Source organism: Oreochromis niloticus, unplaced genomic scaffold (assembly GCF_001858045.2).
Source record: "Oreochromis niloticus isolate F11D_XX unplaced genomic scaffold, O_niloticus_UMD_NMBU tig00007008_pilon, whole genome shotgun sequence".
Taxonomy (NCBI): Eukaryota; Metazoa; Chordata; class Actinopteri; order Cichliformes; family Cichlidae; genus Oreochromis; species Oreochromis niloticus.
The window spans coordinates 58,563-79,120 of record NW_020328306.1 but is presented as its reverse complement, the minus strand read 5'-3'; the positions used below and the strand labels follow the sequence as shown (position 1 = coordinate 79,120).

At 40.1% G+C, this 20,558-nt stretch overlaps 2 protein-coding genes across 5 annotated transcripts; both read right to left on the bottom strand.

The window, feature by feature from the left end:
• Positions 1-839: 839 nt before the first annotated feature.
• Positions 840-10,323, bottom strand: LOC109194348 (C-type lectin domain family 4 member G). Of its 3 annotated transcripts, none has more exons than XM_019356117.2 (8): positions 9,495-10,323; positions 3,949-4,026; positions 3,599-3,697; positions 3,190-3,276; positions 2,949-3,113; positions 2,644-2,807; positions 2,401-2,513; positions 840-2,284 (listed from the first exon to the last, which is right to left on the bottom strand). In XM_019356117.2, the coding sequence occupies exons 1-8, from the start codon at positions 9,559-9,561 to the stop codon at positions 2,167-2,169; spliced, it is 891 nt and encodes a 296-aa protein (XP_019211662.1). In that variant the 5' UTR covers positions 9,562-10,323; the 3' UTR covers positions 840-2,166. The 3 variants fall into 3 exon arrangements, with proteins under 3 accessions (XP_019211662.1, XP_025760559.1, XP_019211663.1); XM_025904774.1 differs by having other exon boundaries at positions 2,444-2,513; XM_019356118.2 differs by lacking the exon at positions 3,599-3,697.
• Positions 10,324-13,523: 3,200 nt separating this feature from the next.
• Positions 13,524-19,063, bottom strand: LOC102080692 (C-type lectin domain family 4 member M). Of its 2 annotated transcripts, XM_019356123.2 has the most exons (8): positions 18,909-19,063; positions 15,936-16,013; positions 15,587-15,685; positions 15,118-15,204; positions 14,877-15,041; positions 14,582-14,745; positions 14,338-14,450; positions 13,524-14,221 (listed from the first exon to the last, which is right to left on the bottom strand). In XM_019356123.2, exons 1-8 carry the CDS (start codon positions 18,973-18,975, stop codon positions 14,104-14,106), a joined length of 891 nt encoding a protein of 296 aa, XP_019211668.1. In that variant the 5' UTR covers positions 18,976-19,063; the 3' UTR covers positions 13,524-14,103. The 2 variants fall into 2 exon arrangements, with proteins under 2 accessions (XP_019211668.1, XP_019211669.1); XM_019356124.2 differs by lacking the exon at positions 15,587-15,685 and having other exon boundaries at positions 18,909-19,051.
• Between the last annotated feature and the right edge of the window lie 1,495 nt (positions 19,064-20,558).

Here is a 20,558-nt window from a genome sequence, read left to right as displayed (position 1 = left end):
ATGGGAGTCGGACGCACCTGAGCGGCACCCGCAATCACGCCTCGCCGCCTTAAAGTCTGTGCTCTCTCTGCTGTTGTATTGGTATGTGTCAGGCTGTGAGCTGCAAAGCTACAACCAGCTGTATGCGTACAGCAACGGTGTGTGAAAAACGGTCAATAAAGAGATGCTGAAAAGCATGTTCATGCAAACATCGTCGGGTCTGCCGTGGTATGTTTTCAATGAGACTTCTGGTCCCGTACCTCTGCGCACAGCATCTGCAAATCGGAGAATTCATCTTCACGCAGGACTGTAAGCTGTCATCTGTGAGGTGTGAGCGGTGTTTGTTTTTAACATAGTTCACGGTGGAAAACAGCTGCTGACATAATGTGGATCCGAAGATCCATAATTGGCCTACCTGGGGTCGAAAGTCTCGATAAATGCACGGCGTTTCGGCGGGTACACCGGCTTCCGCGAGTGTGACGCTTATTTTGAGCGATGAAAAAAATAATAAGATATAATTTTATTTTTATATTTCAATATCACAATAATCTTCCAATTTAGAACTACAAGTTAAAAAAAGAACTAAACACAAATAAAATTCACTTCAGCGAAATACTTCTAATTTATTTTCCCAAACCACCCGGAGCCGCAAAATGAAGACTAAAGAGCCGCATGCGGCTCCGGAGCCGCGGGTTGCCGACCCCTGATCTAGACACTTGCCCAGTTTATTTTCATTTTTGTTTTTATTTTTAGGTGGGAGGTGAGAGAATTTAATAATATGTTTCATGTTGAAGTGCTTTGTTTTCTAAATATAAAAGAAAGATTTTGAGGAACTTGCTGCATCTGTTGCACTTCTAAAAAGAAGAGCCTCTAATTAATCATTTTGTAGGTGTAAATATCTTGGGCCACCTTGAGAATATTAGGTTCTTTATGTGAAAGCACTTTCAGTTTGCTCAGCATCTACCCTGCTGTGTAGTCTTTTTTTCTGTTTAGTCTTAATGAAAAAAAACATCAGTACAAAAAACTAACATGGGATAAAAAATAATCACTGAAAGATGCAGAGTTGATTCACATCAATAGCCTGAGTTTGGTTTTTCTTGACACATTATACATGAAAAGCTTAACTTGTCTTCTGATCTCATTTGTTTGTTTTAATGACCTTCTCCTCTGCCAGACTTACAGTTTTGCCATTGAGCTTTTTGTGACTTGTACACCAAGAAACAGCACTGTTTGAATCGCGGAGGATCATAATAAACTGTTGCTTCCTGAGTCTTTCCTCTACCAACTTCTGCTTTTGACTGACAGAGTCATTTGCGTCCATTTTTAACCTGAAACACTACACGAAGGGCTCTATAGACACTCACGAGATCCTTTACTTGTCTGGTGGTGACTGTGGGAGTCATTTGAGTGTTGTTGCTGACATACCTGAGTATTGCTGCTAACATGGTCAGCTATGGGATTTAAAGAATGCTCGATTGGTACTATCACACTGAGCTTTTTTTTCTTTTACAGTGCTAGCCTCACACAGTGCTGCAGATTTCTTAACTGTGGGGATGGGTGTTTTCTCTCTCACAGATAAACTCACAGACTTGATAAAAATGAACTAAAAAAAGAATGAACTCGAATATAAGACAGGAATATCAACATGATGCAAGATGTGAGTGGGCGCTAACACTGACTCACATCTTGCCTCAGTTGATCTCAATGGGTAACATTATAGGGTAAGGCAAGGTCTCACAGTGGTTTCACCCAAAACCTCTTGGCTCTCCACCATTTGGTCTTAGACCTGAAGAAGCTTCTCAGATGAGAAGTGAAATGTCTTCAAGAAAAGTCCACTCTCTTTTCTTTCCAAGCTCCTTAGATGACCATGACCTGGATAACTGAGAAGCTACACAGACATATACCAACTGTATCTTTTCAAAGTACAAAAAACTTCAGTGACACAAAGAGCAATAGCTGAGTGACACTTTAAACCTTTCACTGCGTTTTTCTAAATGCTGATATCAGCAGTCAGAATCTCCCGAATATACAGCTTGACAATAAAAAAACTTATAATTAACTTTATTTATTTAGTAATATTTAAAAACAAAACCTGAGTAGAAGTTTCCATGGTAATATTTACTTATATGTAATTATATTTACAGATCACAAAAGTCTTCTGAAGTCTAACTGTGGTAATTCAGACAGTTAGGGTCTTTTTTTACAAATCCATTGGTTCTTCTTGTCACAGCTCACTGATTTAAATCCTCGGTTTTCGACAGAAATTACACAGAGACCATCAGAAGGAGGCTGCTGAATCCAGGAGCTGAGGAAAAAAACAAGTTTGATTAAAGCTGATAATTATTGATATAAAACAAAATTGATTTATCCCAGATTTGGAAAAATATCTTTAAATCGTTACTGATTCAAAGTTTCTCTTACTTATCAGTCAGATAACTTCCATCTACCCATTTCCATTTCCCACCTTCAACTCTGAGACCAATCCAGTATCCTTTGTTTCCTGAACTCCCCCAGCTTTTCTCACTTATATATTTCTGAGGAAAGAGAAAGTTATTAGAAATACTCAGATACTTTGCTTAAGGCACTGCAACACAGAGTGTTTAGATGAAAAGAAAATATATTTTCGTGAAATAAATCTGTGCTAATGAGCCACAGTCTCATTACCTTTTCTGCTGCATTAATTACAACAGCCAAATCGGAAATCTTTCCCTTGCAGTTTTCTCGAGCTTCTTCCCAGGTTTTCTGCTGATGAGGTTCAGCATCATTAATTGCATAGCAGCTGGACTCAAAGGGGAGCCAGCCCTCCTGACAAGGTTTGCATGCCTTTTCTGCAAGTATAGAAATCAATTAATAAAGATCATCAGTGCACATTTTTTTTTTTACATTACCTATTACCTATTTTTTTAGCTGATAGATTTGGAGCATATTGTTATTTTCTTTGGGACAGTAGGCATCAACACTGCACTGACCTGGACCAAGACTGAGCTCCATCTTCATGAGTTTTATTTGTTCTGTTAGGTTCTGGATTTCTGCACTCAGGTCTCTGATCTGTGTTTCAAAGGCAGTGGAGGTGTTTGTCCAGTTGAGTTGACTCCTTGTTAAGTCTTCGTTCTTATGAATTAACAATGTGGTAACTGAAAAACAAAATGTAACACTTCTTTGGCTTTACACGCACATTGCAGATGAACCAATTTTAAAAGTTATACTCACAATAGATGCGAAGGGCCATGATCAGTAACAGAACACCCCAGCAAGCGGTTACTGATGTACAAGATTTTATACATGCACACTGCTTATCTAGGAGAAACAAATACTTATTATAGCAATCAAATTCATTCTTACATTTAAGATTTTAAGTCACTTGTGTCAACTTAAAATCAACAGGAAAAACAGAAAAATCTGTTTGAAAAAGTTGAGAGGCAAAACCAAGGTGAAGCCCATATTATGGATCAAACTTCAATAACAGTGAATCCTGTGCATATCAAAACATGTCTTGAGAGGATGTTGTCATTAAGCTCCTGTAAGGAAAATGCCAACAGCACACTTTCAGTTTCTAAGCAAGTTTCATATCAGTTCCTGTCATAAAAGTAGTATTTTGTATTGTCTTTGTATAACTCACCATTTGTGTCAGAAGTTTGTTTAGTTTCTTTGTTTTTCATGTTCATTTCTTCATATAAATTTTCTTCCTGCCTTCGTACTGAAAGACTTAAAGGGTAACCTTGTAGCAGAAGACAAAGAATGATTTCATGGCAAGGAAAAAAAAGGTAGTCAATCTGCGTAATTTGGTGGATGTCAGTTTTTTAGTTAAAGTAACTGATGCTATTGTTTTTTCTGTTGAGGGCACTGTCATTTGCAGATTATGAGGCACCAAATTTTCTACCCTTCCAGTTTGTAAAACAGGCTGATCAGTACTTAGCATGACACCTTGTAGTAAAAGTAGTGGTTTTGCATTTGCTTTGTATAACTCACCGTTTGTGTCAGAAGTTCGTTTAGTTCCTTTATTTTTCATGTTCATTTCTTCAAACACGTTGTTTTCCTTCATTTTAACTGAAAGAATTGAATGACAATGTTGTAACAGAAGACAAAGAATGTTTAAATGGCATCTAAAAAAGAAATGCCTGGTTAAGAAAAGTTAGTAAATCTGAGTAATCTGATTTGGTTTGCTGGTTAAAGGGCAGTTGAAGTTAATTACTTACTAAGTAACCACAATTTTCCAAAGCATATTTTGGTTATTTCCAATGCACAAAAGTTTTTGCTTGTTTGTTGAGGTTTAGACCCTCACCTTTCATTATCAAGGGAAATGTTGTCTTTTGTGGAAGCACTTTTAGCAAGCTCATCATCTTACTTGTCTTGGTTTTGTCAGTTTTTTGCATTTACTATTACAGTAGAAAAAACAGTACAAGAAATAAACATTGCTTAAAATGATGAAAACATAAAGATGTAGACTTTCATCTACATGATCTACAATCTGAGTTTGTAAACATCAGGTTGTAGATGCATCGTATTTGAAAAGCTTAGCTTACTTTCTGATTGGGATCGCTTTTTAGCTTTTAAATTAACTGATCCGTTGGTAAACCTCTGCTCTGCCATTGCTAAAATCTCAATCTCTGTTGATCTTCTTGTGACTTGTGTACCAAAGAATAGCACTGTGATAAAACTAGAGAGAATCATAAAAAAGTTATTTCCACGCCTCTCATTTCCATTGCTTCAACCAACTTCTGCTTTTTGCTGATATAGATAACAGGCAAGTTCCTAGAGTTTTGTTTTGTCTTGAAAGTGTTTGTTTGACAGGATATTTATTCAGATGTTTTAACTCATCGGAAATCACTGCAACTTGTTCTCATTGACTTCTGTTGTCAACTGTACCGTCCTTGGTAATACCTTAAAACAAACAGACATCAGCATGCACTGCATGAAAAGCAGAAAAAACATTTATCAGATATACAAGAGAAACTAGTGTAAACATGTCAACTCATACTTTGTCAGTTCAGAGGACAGGTTCCTTTTTCTTCACAAGATGTCGAGCATAAAATCTCAAGCTAAAGATATAAAATATAAAACTCTAAATTTGCCTTGTAATTTGAGACCAATAAATTCCTGAGGCTTTTAGGAGCTCTAGTATTTCTATTGTAAGATAGAAACCCCACAATAATACATTTCTACATGATTTACAACCTGAGTTTGAAAATATCTTTTAATGATGGACCATGGTTTTTGACAACTTTATTCATAATTTTCCAGGTTAACAAAAACACAGAAAAATATAACTGGAGCTGCGATTACAAACATTGGCTTTAACATGTTGTTCCACACAGTGGCAAACCAGCCAGATGCAGGGATGCAGGAAAATGTATAATGTATGCACACAAACAAGAAATACTACCATGTGAACAAGTGACAGCATTTGTGGCTTTGGACAAGGAGTCTGCCTTTGTATGCTGCAGCATGCTATATATATTTGAGAGATATATCCCCTAGCAATAGGTGGAAATTGCACGCAGTCCTCAAGCGGACAATCAGTAGGTAGACTTGGATAAGAAGTGAAATGTTTAACTGCAAAGCTACGGACTTGTAGGTATTTAAAGAAGTGAGTCTTTGGGATTCCAAAATCTTTACATAATGTTTCAAAAGGTTAAAATGATCCTTTAACAAACAGATCAGAGAAACATATAATTCCCCTACTGCACCAAACCTCAAACCCTGCATCACTCAGAGCTGGTTAAAAAAGATGATTTGACACAATAGGGGAGCAGACAAGCGACCACCCCAGACCAAAATGTTGTCGACACTGAAACCAAACATTAAGAGATTTTTAACCACAGGATTTTTTAAAATTAACATTGTGACTGACTGGTAGGCTTGAACACATTATTTCAACAGGGGATGTAGTGAGATTCCCATCTAGCTCTATAGTGGACCAAAGTTGCCCACTGCCTTCACTAAAAGCCCACATCCAGTGCATAAAGTTTGGTAGGGCCAGGCCCCCTTCCGACTTAGCACACTGTAAAAGGGGGTTTACGGATTCTTGGAACTTTTTTGTCCCAAATAAAAGATGATATAAGTCCATCTAACTGGTTGAAAAAGGTTTTAGGAAGAAAAGGGGTATCATCTGGAAGAGATACATGAATCAAGGCAGGACTAACATTTTAATTGTGTTGACCCGCTGAGCAAAAGAGATGGGTGATACTGACCAGCGTGCCAAATCAGATTTTGTTTTCTTTAATCAAGGGGTAAAATTTTGTTTAAAAAGATCCTGATAGGTGAATAAGAAGTGTTTCAATCTAAACTGAAAGGTTGAGTAATCAGCTTCCTTTGCCAGACGGTTAATAGGAAACAGGGTTTCTATTAACCAGGGTTAATCTGTAACCAGACAGACGCCCAAAGGATCCAGTGAAAATCTGAATCTCCAGACAGGAGCAGTCCACAGGAGTCCATAATTCAGCAGTTCAGTGGGTCACCCCGGGGGACGGCAGCACAGAACTCCAAAATCCAGGCGTTCCGGGGGCCGACTGCGCGGAAACAGCGGCGGCCTGGACACACTTTCAGAGGTCGACCACACAAAAAGGCAGTGGCGGCGACAGAGCATGTCCGGAGGCCGGGCGAGCGGAAGGCGGCGGCAACAAAACAGGTCCGGAGGCCAGCTGCGTGGAAGGCGGCGGCGGTGATACAGGTCTGAAGGCTGTCTGGGCCAGTGAAGAAGTCCAGCCAGCAGCCGGGAAGGTGGCTGCCCACGCCAAGCCAGACATGGACGAGGTGGTGGCGTGGCAACTGCTGGACAAGACGGACCAGACGAGACAGGACCAGACGGAATGGAGTCCTATGGCTGAGACGAAGCGCCTGGATGAAACTGTTCTCCTGAACCGCCAACTGATGTGGCGTGGCGTGATGCTGACCGGGCTCTCCAGAACCCCCAGCTAACATGGCTTGATTCGTGACTGGTTCCAGCTGGAGGACCCGCCCATTAAAAGGAGGCGGGGGAGATTCTCGCGTTTCTCCTCACGACCCAGCAGTATACCTGTGGCAGCCGCTGGCTGCAGTGCTGTTTTGACAGTTGTAGAAGTGGAGTGGGTAGGGGTGAGCTGCCTTTTCTTTTGATCACCAGTTTTCTCCTGTTTTGAGTTAGACTCTGTCTTTGTTTTCGGCTTTTGTTTTGGTAAGGTCAGGGGTTTAGGAATCAGTTTAGATTCGTTTTGTTTATTATTTTGGCCTTGGCTCATCCTGAAGTGTTGACACTCCTGTGTTGTTGTCCCTCTTTTTATCACTTTGTAAATAAATCACATTATAAAGAACAAATTTGTTTCCTGTTACTGCTTGGGTCTTGGGGGGGGGGGGGGGGGGAGCGAGTGCCTCACTCATGTTAATGCCTGGCCCTAGACAGGTCGTAACATGGTGGTAGTGATAGTGGTAGTGATGGTAGCTGAGCTATTCCCCCTGAGCCTTCTGAACATGAGGAAAACTGCTGGACGGGCTCACCTGAGCCTCCAGCGGAGACAGGAACAAGTGCAGGCCCCACCGGACACAAGCCGCTCCCACCCGAGGAGTAGGTATGGGTGTGGAGGTAGGCTGTGCGCTGGCTGGCCTCACCTCGGAGACCGGCATGGGTGCTGGGTGGACCGAACGCCAGTCACTCCCACCCGAGGAGTAGGTAGGGGTGCAGAGGTTGACTGGTTTACGGCTGCCCTCACCCTGGGAGTTGGAACAGGTACCAGGGACAGCTGGGCAGCTGCTGTCCCCACCCGAGGAGCTGGTACAGGTGCAGGGACTGGCAGCGCCTCAGCCGGCCTGGACACCGGACCAGGGACCAGCTGGATCCCAGCCTCCCTCACCCAAGTTACTGAAACAGGTGCAGGGGAAAACTGGGCCTGAGCTGCCCTGTGAGCAGCAACAGGAGGAGGAGAGAGAAGCTCAGGAACAGACTCAAAATGCACAAAATCACAAACTGTCTCTGGGGATACAGTCTTTTCAGAGTGAAAAGCCTCATAAAAATCCAAGCTGAGCACAGAACAGGCCCAAGGGGGGCCAAGGTCTTTATAGGTTCTAGCAAGGGGCCACCAGAGTCCTTAAATGTCCTGGGGGAACAGACAATCTCTTCCCTCAGAGAGCCTAAGTTATGGCCTGTAACCTCCGTCCCTACCAACTGCTTGGGCCCATGCTGAGAAACAACAGAATCCAAGTCCGACTCTGAATAATCAGCACAAGATGTATAGAGATCCTGATAAAATAGTTTGAAAGCAGCATTAATTCCGTCAAGGTGTGTTACCATCTGACCTGAGTTTAACTGTATGTAGGGTATAGATTGGGCTGTAGCGGATTGACGAAGCTGATGTGAAAGATATCTACCTGCTTTTTCACCATGCTTGTATACATGATTTCTTGATCTAAGTAAAAAAGCTTCTTGGTTTCTTTAATTGAGAGGGTGTCAAATTCAGACTGAAGCAGTACCCTCTGCATTTGGCCGGTGGCATATTGTGTGTCAATGTTTGCTATAAGCTCTGTCAGTTCTCGAAGCTGTTGATTTCGCTTTTTATTCTTATAAGCAGAAAAAGAAATAATTTGGCCCCGCAAATATGCCTTTAGCGACTCCCAAATTATAGATTTTGAAACATCTGGAGTATTATTCATTTATAGAAAAAGCTCGATGTGGTATTCAACTTGCAAATGAACTTGCAAAACTTCTCATCTGACATTAATGCTGAATCAAATTTCCAGAACCATTGCCTTGCGCACACATTGGAAATGAGATATCAACCTGTTACGGCCCTGGGCCTTGAAGGGAGTGAGACTGCCTTTTTGTGTTCATGCAAATCCATGTGTGCCATGACTTGTGGGTGATTGGTTACTGGGAGACCCGTGCCAACCCTCTTTTATGCAGAATGAAGTGTGCCAGACCACACGGACGATTGGCTGCCTGGGGATCCCGTGATGCTCCAAGAGGCAATCAGTGGCTGATCGTGCCCACCTGTGGCTACAAAAGGCTGGAGGTCCTTCACTCAGTGGCTGCTGCTTAGGACAGAACATGCAGTTTGCCTTTCATGCCTCCCTCTTCGATCTTTGTTGAACTTGTTCATAATGCTGAACTTTGTCAAACCTTGGTGCATGCTTGAACTTAGCCTGATTAGAGTTTTGAGCTGCTAGCTGGCTGTGAGTAGAATTTTGTGATGCTGGCTTGCCTTAGTTAACCTTTAGCTTTTACTCATCTTTTTTGTCTTTATGTAATAATTGTTTGCCCAGTGGTCTGTTGAACAGCCCTGTCGGTTTTCTGTTTAAAGTTTGAAATTAAAACCTTTTTCTTTACTCAGTTTTGTGTGGGGGGCTTGTGTATGTTACTCCTCCCCTGACGCCTAGCAGAGGGGGTCGTAACACAACCTGCACTGGTGCATGATCAGAAATTACAATTGTATGGTATTTACACATGGTGACCCTTGGAAGAAGGAAATTATCCAAAAGAAAATAATCAATCCTCGAATACAAATGATGCACAGGGGAGAAGAAGGAATAGCATTAGCTTAGCTTACCTTCTGACTGGCATCGCTTTTTAAGTTTTAGATTGACGGGTGTGTTGTTAAACCTCTGCTCTGCCATTGCTGAAGTCTTTCTGTTGAGCTTCTCATAACTTGTGCACCAAAAAATAGCACTGTGTTAAAACTAAATAGAATTTTAAAGAAGTTGTTTCTACGCCTTTCATTTCTCTCGCTTCTGCCAACTTCTGCTTTTTACTGATATAGATGATAGGCAAGTTCAGAGAGTTTTATTTTGTTTTCACAGCTTTGGTGTGACAGGATATTTATTCAAATGTTTTAACTCATGAAAAGCAGAAATATAATGTAGACAGATGATAGACAGAGAGGAAAAAACATTCAGATATACAAGAGAAACTAGTGTGAACATGTAAACTCATATTTTGTCAGCTCAGGGGACCGGTTCCTATCTTTACCTCAAGATATAAAAGATATATAAGACTATACCTGCTTTATAATTTGAGACTTTAATAAACTTCCTGAGGCTTTCGGGAGCTCTAGTATTTCTATTGTAAGGTAGAAACCCTACAATAACACAGAGAAAATCCCCAAAATTGAAAAATCCCCTTTGAGGAAGGACTTGGCGATAGTGGGGAAGAAAAACTTCCTTTTAAGAGGAGGATACCTCCAACAGTATCAAGTTCAGAGAGGGGCAGCCATCATCCTTCAATTAATGGCTGGGGGTGATGGACAGAAAGACGGGACAAAAACCAAACTGGAAGAGAGCCAGAGATTAGCAATGCAGCGCCCACTATTGGCCAAATAGCAGCAACATTTTACAATGTCCATGTTTTAATTTAATTAATAATATCTTCACAGGCTATCCAATAGATGTCTGAAGTTTGCATAATCCACTGGTTCATGGTTCACCACAGCTTACTGATTTCCATCAATTACTTTGGACAGAAATTGCACAGCAATGCTTCATTCTAACAGTTACAGAAGCACTTCTTCCATCAATTGTTTGGGCTCATATCTATAACTCCCTCACACCCAACCATACATCACAGCAGTTCTCACAGTCGTTCTGTTTTTGAAGTATAATTTGGTCATTGTCTTGTAGAAAATGTCACTGCAACCAATAAGAGATGTTGCACTGTTGGGCAGGCCAGCTTCTGCTTTTAGCTGAAAAAAATAAGTTGTCCTACAGCATGTTCGAACTTTACATTGTGTATTCTTTTACACACACACCAGAGACTTAGTGATGCTAGCACCATGTTTGGCCCCTTTTTGGCCTCAGAACTGCCTTAAATCTTCTTAGCATGGATTTATGTATATTTATTAAGCATGCACACTAAAAATAAAAAAAACAACAACAACCAAAACAAAAAACAACCAATAAACAGTGAACTTGATTTGACGAACACTATGTGTAAAATACACAACATGAGACTATACTAATAAGCTGAACTTCCTGTTTTTCTCTGTGGGTGATGTGAACAGTATGATATAGATATAGAGGACAGCCCTCCTTCTTCCTTAATCAAACATGTTAGGGCAACAGTGTTGTTCTTGGCTTGATTAAAACCTTTTTTTAATCAAAAATTAAAATTCCACAATGTTCTGGCAATAATTTAATTTAATATAACCCACTAAAGCTAAGAATATGGTCAGATACAGATATATAACAACACAAAAATACCAAAATACTGATACTTTAGACAACAGTATTCTTTGATGCGAAGTAATGCACCACCCAGCATTAATACAGGGAAAAGAAACTCAGTATACAAACTGCACTGCACTGAAGAAGCCCCTTTAGTGACACAAATGAAAAACAACCGAGTGCTAATTTACATCTTACTCTGTGTTGTCCTAAATGCTGTCAGCAGTCCTATTCTTTGTACAGTAAAACTTCTTCTATAATGATTAATTGTGAACTTTTCTAAACATAAATAATATCTCCTTTTTCACACATACTCTGTTGTATTAAGTCTTTTTGTAGCTAATTGATTTGGAAAATGCTGTTTCTTTGGGACAGCAGGCATCAATGCTCCACTGAGCTCGACTAACACTGAACTCATCATGTCATCATGTTTTGTATTTCTATTATGTTTCTTCTCTGTCTCCAGCTGCTCATTTTTCTTCTTAAGGTTCTGGTTTTCTTCAGTCAGGTCTCATCAGCTTTTCTAATAGGCTTGTGCCAAATTGAGATTAGTTTTCAGTAAAAGTTCATTATTATGAACTAATACAAACAACTGCAAACACACACACACACACAAAACCCAAACAAAACATTAAAACAAACAAAAAGTCACATTTTACACTTTACACACAGATGAAAGAGTAATTTTTTAAATCTATACTCAAAGAAGAGTAGAAGGACCATGATTAGTGAAAGAATTCCCCAGCAACATCACTACTGACTGACACAATTTAACACATCCAGGCTTCTTATCTAGCAGAAATTAAATTTTTTATTTCAACAATTAAAATTATTCATACTCTTATGAGCTATGTGAGTTTGTATGAAATGCAATGATTAAATTATTGTATTTAAATCACTATTACATATTTCTTTTGAGTGCAACCATATAAAAAACATGTGTTTACATCCTTCTAACAGAAGACACAGAGTGTTTTCAGGCCGAGAAAAAAACTGACTGGTTAATGAAAAGTTAATAAATCAAATCTATTATGGTGGTTTAAAGAGACTAAGTAACTGATGCTATAGTTTTTCTGGTGAGGACAGTCAAAAATCCAGGTTTTATTCAGCGGCGGTTTTCTGGTGCCAGCAATAATAAACAGCACAATGACAGCACACACTGAATTCCTTTAAAATCACATTGACAACATTCTTTCATATTAAAGAAATTGGTCTCGATCTCAGGACCTTCTTGCTGTGAGGCAACAATGCTAACCACCCGGATCTTGTATGCTTGGTTCTATATTCTTTATTATTTAGACTTCTGGTTTGGGTGTCATGTTTTGGTTCCTGTGCCTTATGATTGATTTTGTGATCTGTGCCTTTAGTTCCCTGATTGCTTAGTTGATAAGTGAATTACCTGTCAATCCACTTTTATCTCTGTGTTTGCTATCATCTGTCACTGTGTCAAGTTCTTATGTCTTTGGTTTTGGTTCTACTTTCCGTCCCATTATCTCTGATTAGTGTCAGCTGTTCTCCTACCCTTTGCCTGTTGCCTCATTATCATCTCGGTGTAAATATTATCTCAGTCGTCACCTGTCATGTTTCCCTTTTCCCGTGTGCCTTGTGTATTCCTCCAACTTTGATGGGGTCCTTGATAGAGTGACAGTTTTTGGTATCTGTGTTTGATCTTCATTATTTTGTACTTGGTTTGTGTTCATCAGTAAAGCTGCTTTTCAGTTGGTTCTCTTTTCCCTTTTCCTGTATGTTTGAGTCCAATTGCTACCTGCCACACACTGAACCTTTAACAATAATCTTTATTCCTATCAGAACCAGAAACTAGCAGAGGTGTGACCTTATAATTTGTGCAACGCTGGCTTTAGAGAAGGTAATGATTCAGTAAAAGGACTAGATGTTACAATCCCTGATAAAACATTGCTGTAAATGGAGAAAATCTTGAGGGATGGCTGTTATGAGGAAAGCAGGCCAGAAACTTTACCAGCGGCAAATGTTGTTGTGTGCCTCAACTTTTGGTCTTTTACCCAAGATAATCTGCCATTTTTCCTTGGTTAGGTTTAGGGATTAGAAATCTGATCTACATTATCATGTCAAAATTTGGGACACATCGTCAGTAGTGGACCTTGGATTCATCATGTGTTTCGGCCATTATCACTAGACACCCTCATCCAAGGAGGCCCTGCCAGAGTTGATCAGGCCCTGGAGTGTGTCAATGGTTTATGTTAAATTGTTATTCTCTTCTTCGTTCTTCTGTTTAGTTTTCTACAGTTTATTTTCTTCTATCTATTCACTGCAACTGAGAAATAATACTTATCTCTTTAGCATTTATGGAGCCTGTTAGGTTTATCTAGTCACAAACCTATTGCTGGAACAACCGAGACAATTTAGTGCAGTGGCAAAAACAACACACAAGACACCAGAGCTCTTTGTGTTATCTTGTGCATGAGGGAGGTGACCGGGACCGAACGCTGTTCCCACTTGAACTCCGTCACTCTCGGTCAGCCCCTCCGTAGCACTGCTCTTTATTGTGGTTACATGAACATGCATAGTTTCATTAACATATGACATCTTAAACAGGCATGTGTGTGAACAAATAGTACCAGTCTGTGTGTACGTGTAGGTATGCGTGTGTATGTAATAATGGATTGGATTTATATAGCGCTTTTCAAGGCATCCAAAGCGCTTTACAATGCCATTATTCATTCACGCTCACATTCACACACTGGTGGAGGCAAGCTACGGTTGTAGCCACAGCTGCCCTGGGGCAGACTGACAGAGGCGAGGCTGCCATATCGCGCCATCGGCCCCTCTGGCCATGTGTAGATGTGTTTGCCATACCATATAAAAGAAAGAGAAGACAGGACCTCTCTCATGACCTTAGGATGTGTGTGGTATGCCAGAAAACTCTGGAAAAGGAGTGAACGTACTCCCATCTCATGGTAGACATGATATCATGGTAGATTACAAAGGTCTTCTGAAGTCTAACTGTGGTAATTCAAATAGTTAGAGTCTCTTTTTACAAATCCATTGTTTCTTCTTGTCACAGCTCACTGATTTAAATCCTTCGTTTTGGACAGAAATTACACAGAGACCATCAGAAGGAGGCTGCTGAATCCAGGAGCTGAGGAAAAAAACAAGTTTGATTAAAGCTTATAAATATTGGTAAAAAACAAAACTGATTTATTCCAGATTTGGAAAAATATTTTTAAATCGTTATTGATTCAAAGTTTCTCTTACTTATTAGTCAGATAACTTCCATCCACCCATTTCCATTTCCCATTTTCAACTCTCAGACCAATCCAGTATCCTTTTTCTCCTGAACTCTTCCAGCTTTTCTCACTGATATATTTCTGATGAAAGAGAAAGTTATTAGAAATACTCAGATACTTTGCTTAAGGCACTGCGACACAGTGTGTTTAGATTAAAAGAAAATGCATTTTTATGAAATAAATCTGTGCTAATGAGCCACAGTTCTCATTACCTTTTCTGCTGCATTAATTACAACAGCCAAATCGGAAATCTTTCCCTTGCAGTTTTCTCGAGCTTCTTCCCAGGTTTTCTGCTCATGAGGTTCAGCATCATTAATTGCATAGCAGTTGCACTCAAAGTGGAGCCAGCCCTCCTCACAATGTTTGCATGACTTTTCTGCAAGTATAGAAATCAATTAATAAAGATCATCAGTGCACATTTATTTTACATTACCTATTTTTTTAGCTGATAGATTTGGAGCATATTGTTATTTTCTTTGGGACAGTAGGCATCAACACTGCACTGACCTGGACCAAGACTGAGCTCCATCTTCATGAGTTTTATTTGTTCTGTTAGGTTCTGGTTTTCTGCAGTGAGGTCTCTGATCTGTGTTTCAAAGGCAGTGGAGGTGTTTGTCCAGTTGAGTTGACTCCTTGTTAAGTCTTCGTTCTTATGAATTAACAATGTGGTAACTGAAAAACAAAATGTAACACTTCTTTGGCTTTACACGCACATTGCAGATGAACTAATTTTAAAAGTTATACTCACAATAGATGCGAAGGGCCATGATCAGTAACAGAACACCCCAGCAAGCGGTTACTGATGTACAAGATTTTATACATGCACACTGCTTATATAGGAGAAATAAATACTTATTATAGCAATCAAATTCATTCTTACATTTAAGATTTTAAGTCGCTTGTGTCAACTTAAAATCATTAATTGTCTTTTTATACTCATAAAACCATTCTAATTAATGTATTTTTTTGTTATTGTTTAGGGAAAAACAGAAAAATCTGTTTGAAAAAGTTGAGAGGCAAAACCAAGGTGAAGCCCATATTATGGATCAAACTTCAATAACAGTGAATCCTGTGCATATCAAAACATGACTTGAGAGGATGTTGTCATTAAGCTCTTGTAAGGAAAATGCCAACAGCACACTTTCAGTTTCTAAGCAAGTTTCATATCAGTTCCTGTCATAAAAGTAGTATTTTTGTATTGTCTTTGTATAACTCACCATTTGTGTCAGAAGTTTGTTTAGTTTCTTTGTTTTTCATGTTCATTTCTTCATATAAATTTTCTTCCTGCCTTCGTACTGAAAGACTTAAAGGGTAACCTTGTAGCAGAAGACAAAGAATGATTTCATGGCAAGGAAAAAAAAGGTAGTCAATCTGAGTAATTTGGTGGATGTCAGTTTATTAGTTAAAGTGACTGCTGCTATTGTTTTTCTGTTGAGGGCACTGTCATTTGCAGATTATGAGGCACCAAATTTTCTACCCTTCCAGTTTGTAAAACAGGCTGATCAGTACTTAGCATGACACCTTGTAGTAAAAGTAGTGGTTTTGCATTTGCTTTGTATAACTCACCGTTTGTGTCAGAAGTTCGTTTAGTTCCTTTAGTTTTCATGTTCATTTCTTCAAACACGTTGTTTTCCTTCATTTTAACTGAAAGAATTGAATGACAATGTTGTAACAGAAGACAAAGAATGTTTAAATGGCATCTAAAAAAGAAATGCCTGGTTAAGAAAAGTTAGTAAATCTGAGTAATCTGATTTGGTTTGCTGGTTAAAGGGCAGTTGAAGTTAATTACTTACTAAGTAACCACAATTTTCCAAAGCATATTTTGGTTATTTCCAATGCACAAAAGTTTTTGCTTGTTTGTTGAGGTTTAGACCCTCACCTTTCATTATCAAGGGAAATGTTGTCTTTTGTGGAAGCACTTTTAGTAAGCTCATCATCTTACTTGTCTTGGTTTTGTCAGTTTTTTGCATTTACTATTACAGTAGAAAAAACAGTACAAGAAATAAACATTGCTTAAAATGATGAAAACATAAAGATGTAGACTTTCATCTACATGATCTACAATCTGAGTTTGTAAACATCAGGTTGTAGATGCATCGTATTTGAAAAGCTTAGCTTACTTTCTGATTGGGATCGCTTTTTAGCTTTTAAATTAACTGATCCGTTGGTAAACCTCTGCTCTGCCATTGCTAAAATCTCAATCTCTGTTGAACTTCTTGTGCCTTGTGTACCAAAGAATAGCACTGTGATAAAACTAGAGAGAATCATAAAAAAGTTATTTCCACGCCTCTCATTTCCATTGCTTCAACCAACTTCTGCTTTTTACTGATATAGATAACAGGCAAGTTCCTAGAGTTTTGTTTTGAGTGCCTCACTCATGTTAATGCCTGGCCCTAGACAGGTCGTAACATGGTGGTAGTGATAGTGGTAGTGATGGTAGCTGAGCTATTCCCCCTGAGCCTTCTGAACACGAGGAAAACTGCTGGACGGGCTCACCTGAGCCTCCAGCGGAGACAGGAACAAGTGCAGGCCCCACCGGACACAAGCCGCTCCCACCTGAGGAGTAGGTATGGGTGTGGAGGTAGGCTGTGCGCTGGCTGGCCTCACCTCGGAGACCGGCATGGGTGCTGGGGTGGACCGAACGCCAGTCACTCCCACCCGAGGAGTAGGTAGGGGTGCAGAGGTTGACTGGTTTACGGCTGCCCTCACCCTGGGAGTTGGAACAGGTACCAGGGACAGCTGGGCAGCTGCTGTCCCCACCCGAGGAGCTGGTACGGGTGCAGGGACTGGCAGCGCCTCAGCCGGCCTGGACACCGGACCAGGGACCAGCTGGATCCCAGCCTCCCTCACCCAAGTTACTGAAACAGGTGCAGGGGAAAACTGGGCCTGAGCTGCCCTGTGAGCAGCAACAGGAGGAGGAGAGAGAAGCTCAGGAACAGACTCAAAATGCACAAAATCACAAACTGTCTCTGGGGATACAGTCTTTTCAGAGTGAAAAGCCTCATAAAAATCCAAGCTGAGCACAGAACAGGCCCAAGGGGGGCCAAGGTCTTTATAGGTTCTAGCAAGGGGCCACCAGAGTCCTTAAATGTCCTGGGGGAACAGACAATCTCTTCCCTCAGAGAGCCTAAGTTACGGCCTGTAACCTCCGTCCCTACCAACTGCTTGGGCCCATGCTGAGAAACAACAGAATCCAAGTCCGACTCTGAATAATCAGCACAAGATGTATAGAGATCCTGATAAAATAGTTTGAAAGCAGCATTAATTCCGTCAAGGTGTGTTACCATCTGACCTGAGTTTAACTGTATGTAGGGTATAGATTGGGCTGTAGCGGATTGACGAAGCTGATGTGAAAGATATCTACCTGCTTTTTCACCATGCTTGTATACATGATTTCTTGATCTAAGTAAAAAAGCTTCTTGGTTTCTTTAATTGAGAGGGTGTCAAATTCAGACTGAAGCAGTACCCTCTGCATTTGGCCGGTGGCATATTGTGTGTCAATGTTTGCTATAAGCTCTGTCAGTTCTCGAAGCTGTTGATTTCGCTTTTTATTCTTATAAGCAGAAAAAGAAATAATTTGGCCCCGCAAATATGCCTTTAGCGACTCCCAAATTATAGATTTTGAAACATCTGGAGTATTATTCATTTATAGAAAAAGCTCGATGTGGTATTCAACTTGCAAATGAACTTGCAAAACTTCTCATCTGACATTAATGCTGAATCAAATTTCCAGAACCATTGCCTTGCGCACACATTGGAAATGAGATATCAACCTGTTACGGCCCTGGGCCTTGAAGGGAGTGAGACTGCCTTTTTGTGTTCATGCAAATCCATGTGTGCCATGACTTGTGGGTGATTGGTTACTGGGAGACCCGTGCCAACCCTCTTTTATGCAGAATGAAGTGTGCCAGACCACACGGACGATTGGCTGCCTGGGGATCCCGTGATGCTCCAAGAGGCAATCAGTGGCTGATCGTGCCCACCTGTGGCTACAAAAGGCTGGAGGTCCTTCACTCAGTGGCTGCTGCTTAGGACAGAACATGCAGTTTGCCTTTCATGCCTCCCTCTTCGATCTTTGTTGAACTTGTTCATAATGCTGAACTTTGTCAAACCTTGGTGCATGCTTGAACTTAGCCTGATTAGAGTTTTGAGCTGCTAGCTGGCTGTGAGTAGAATTTTGTGATGCTGGCTTGCCTTAGTTAACCTTTAGCTTTTACTCATCTTTTTTGTCTTTATGTAATAATTGTTTGCCCAGTGGTCTGTTGAACAGCCCTGTCGGTTTTCTGTTTAAAGTTTGAAATTAAAACCTTTTTCTTTACTCAGTTTTGTGTGGGGGGCTTGTGTATGTTACTCCTCCCCTGACGCCTAGCAGAGGGGGTCGTAACACAACCTGCACTGGTGCATGATCAGAAATTACAATTGTATGGTATTTACACATGGTGACCCTTGGAAGAAGGAAATTATCCAAAAGAAAATAATCAATCCTCGAATAGAAATGATGCACAGGGGAGAAGAAGGAATAGCATTAGCTTAGCTTACCTTCTGACTGGCATCGCTTTTTAAGTTTTAGATTGACGGGTGTGTTGTTAAACCTCTGCTCTGCCATTGCTGAAGTCTTTCTGTTGAGCTTCTCATAACTTGTGCACCAAAAAATAGCACTGTGTTAAAACTAAATAGAATTTTAAAGAAGTTGTTTCTACGCCTTTCATTTCTCTCGCTTCTGCCAACTTCTGCTTTTTACTGATATAGATGATAGGCAAGTTCAGAGAGTTTTATTTTGTTTTCACAGCTTTGGTGTGACAGGATATTTATTCAAATGTTTTAACTCATGAAAAGCAGAAATATAATGTAGACAGATGATAGACAGAGAGGAAAAAACATTCAGATATACAAGAGAAACTAGTGTGAACATGTAAACTCATATTTTGTCAGCTCAGGGGACCGGTTCCTATCTTTACCTCAAGATATAAAAGATATATAAGACTATACCTGCTTTATAATTTGAGACTTTAATAAACTTCCTGAGGCTTTCGGGAGCTCTAGTATTTCTATTGTAAGGTAGAAACCCTACAATAACACAGAGAAAATCCCCAAAATTGAAAAATCCCCTTTGAGGAAGGACTTGGCGATAGTGGGGAAGAAAAACTTCCTTTTAAGAGGAGGATACCTCCAACAGTATCAAGTTCAGAGAGGGGCAGCCATCATCCTTCAATTAATGGCTGGGGGTGATGGACAGAAAGACGGGACAAAAACCAAACTGGAAGAGAGCCAGAGATTAGCAATGCAGCGCCCACTATTGGCCAAATAGCAGCAACATTTTACAATGTCCATGTTTTAATTTAATTAATAATATCTTCACAGGCTATCCAATAGATGTCTGAAGTTTGCATAATCCACTGGTTCATGGTTCACCACAGCTTACTGATTTCCATCAATTACTTTGGACAGAAATTGCACAGCAATGCTTCATTCTAACAGTTACAGAAGCACTTCTTCCATCAATTGTTTGGGCTCATATCTATAACTCCCTCACACCCAACCATACATCACAGCAGTTCTCACAGTCGTTCTGTTTTTGAAGTATAATTTGGTCATTGTCTTGTAGAAAATGTCACTGCAACCAATAAGAGATGTTGCACTGTTGGGCAGGCCAGCTTCTGCTTTTAGCTGAAAAAAATAAGTTGTCCTACAGCATGTTCGAACTTTACATTGTGTATTCTTTTACACACACACCAGAGACTTAGTGATGCTAGCACCATGTTTGGCCCCTTTTTGGCCTCAGAACTGCCTTAAATCTTCTTAGCATGGATTTATGTATATTTATTAAGCATGCACACTAAAAATAAAAAAAAACAACAACAACCAAAACAAAAAACAACCAATAAACAGTGAACTTGATTTGACGAACACTATGTGTAAAATACACAACATGAGACTATACTAATAAGCTGAACTTCCTGTTTTTCTCTGTGGGTGATGTGAACAGTATGATATAGATATAGAGGACAGCCCTCCTTCTTCCTTAATCAAACATGTTAGGGCAACAGTGTTGTTCTTGGCTTGATTAAAACCTTTTTTTAATCAAAAATTAAAATTCCACAATGTTCTGGCAATAATTTAATTTAATATAACCCACTAAAGCTAAGAATATGGTCAGATACAGATATATAACAACACAAAAATACCAAA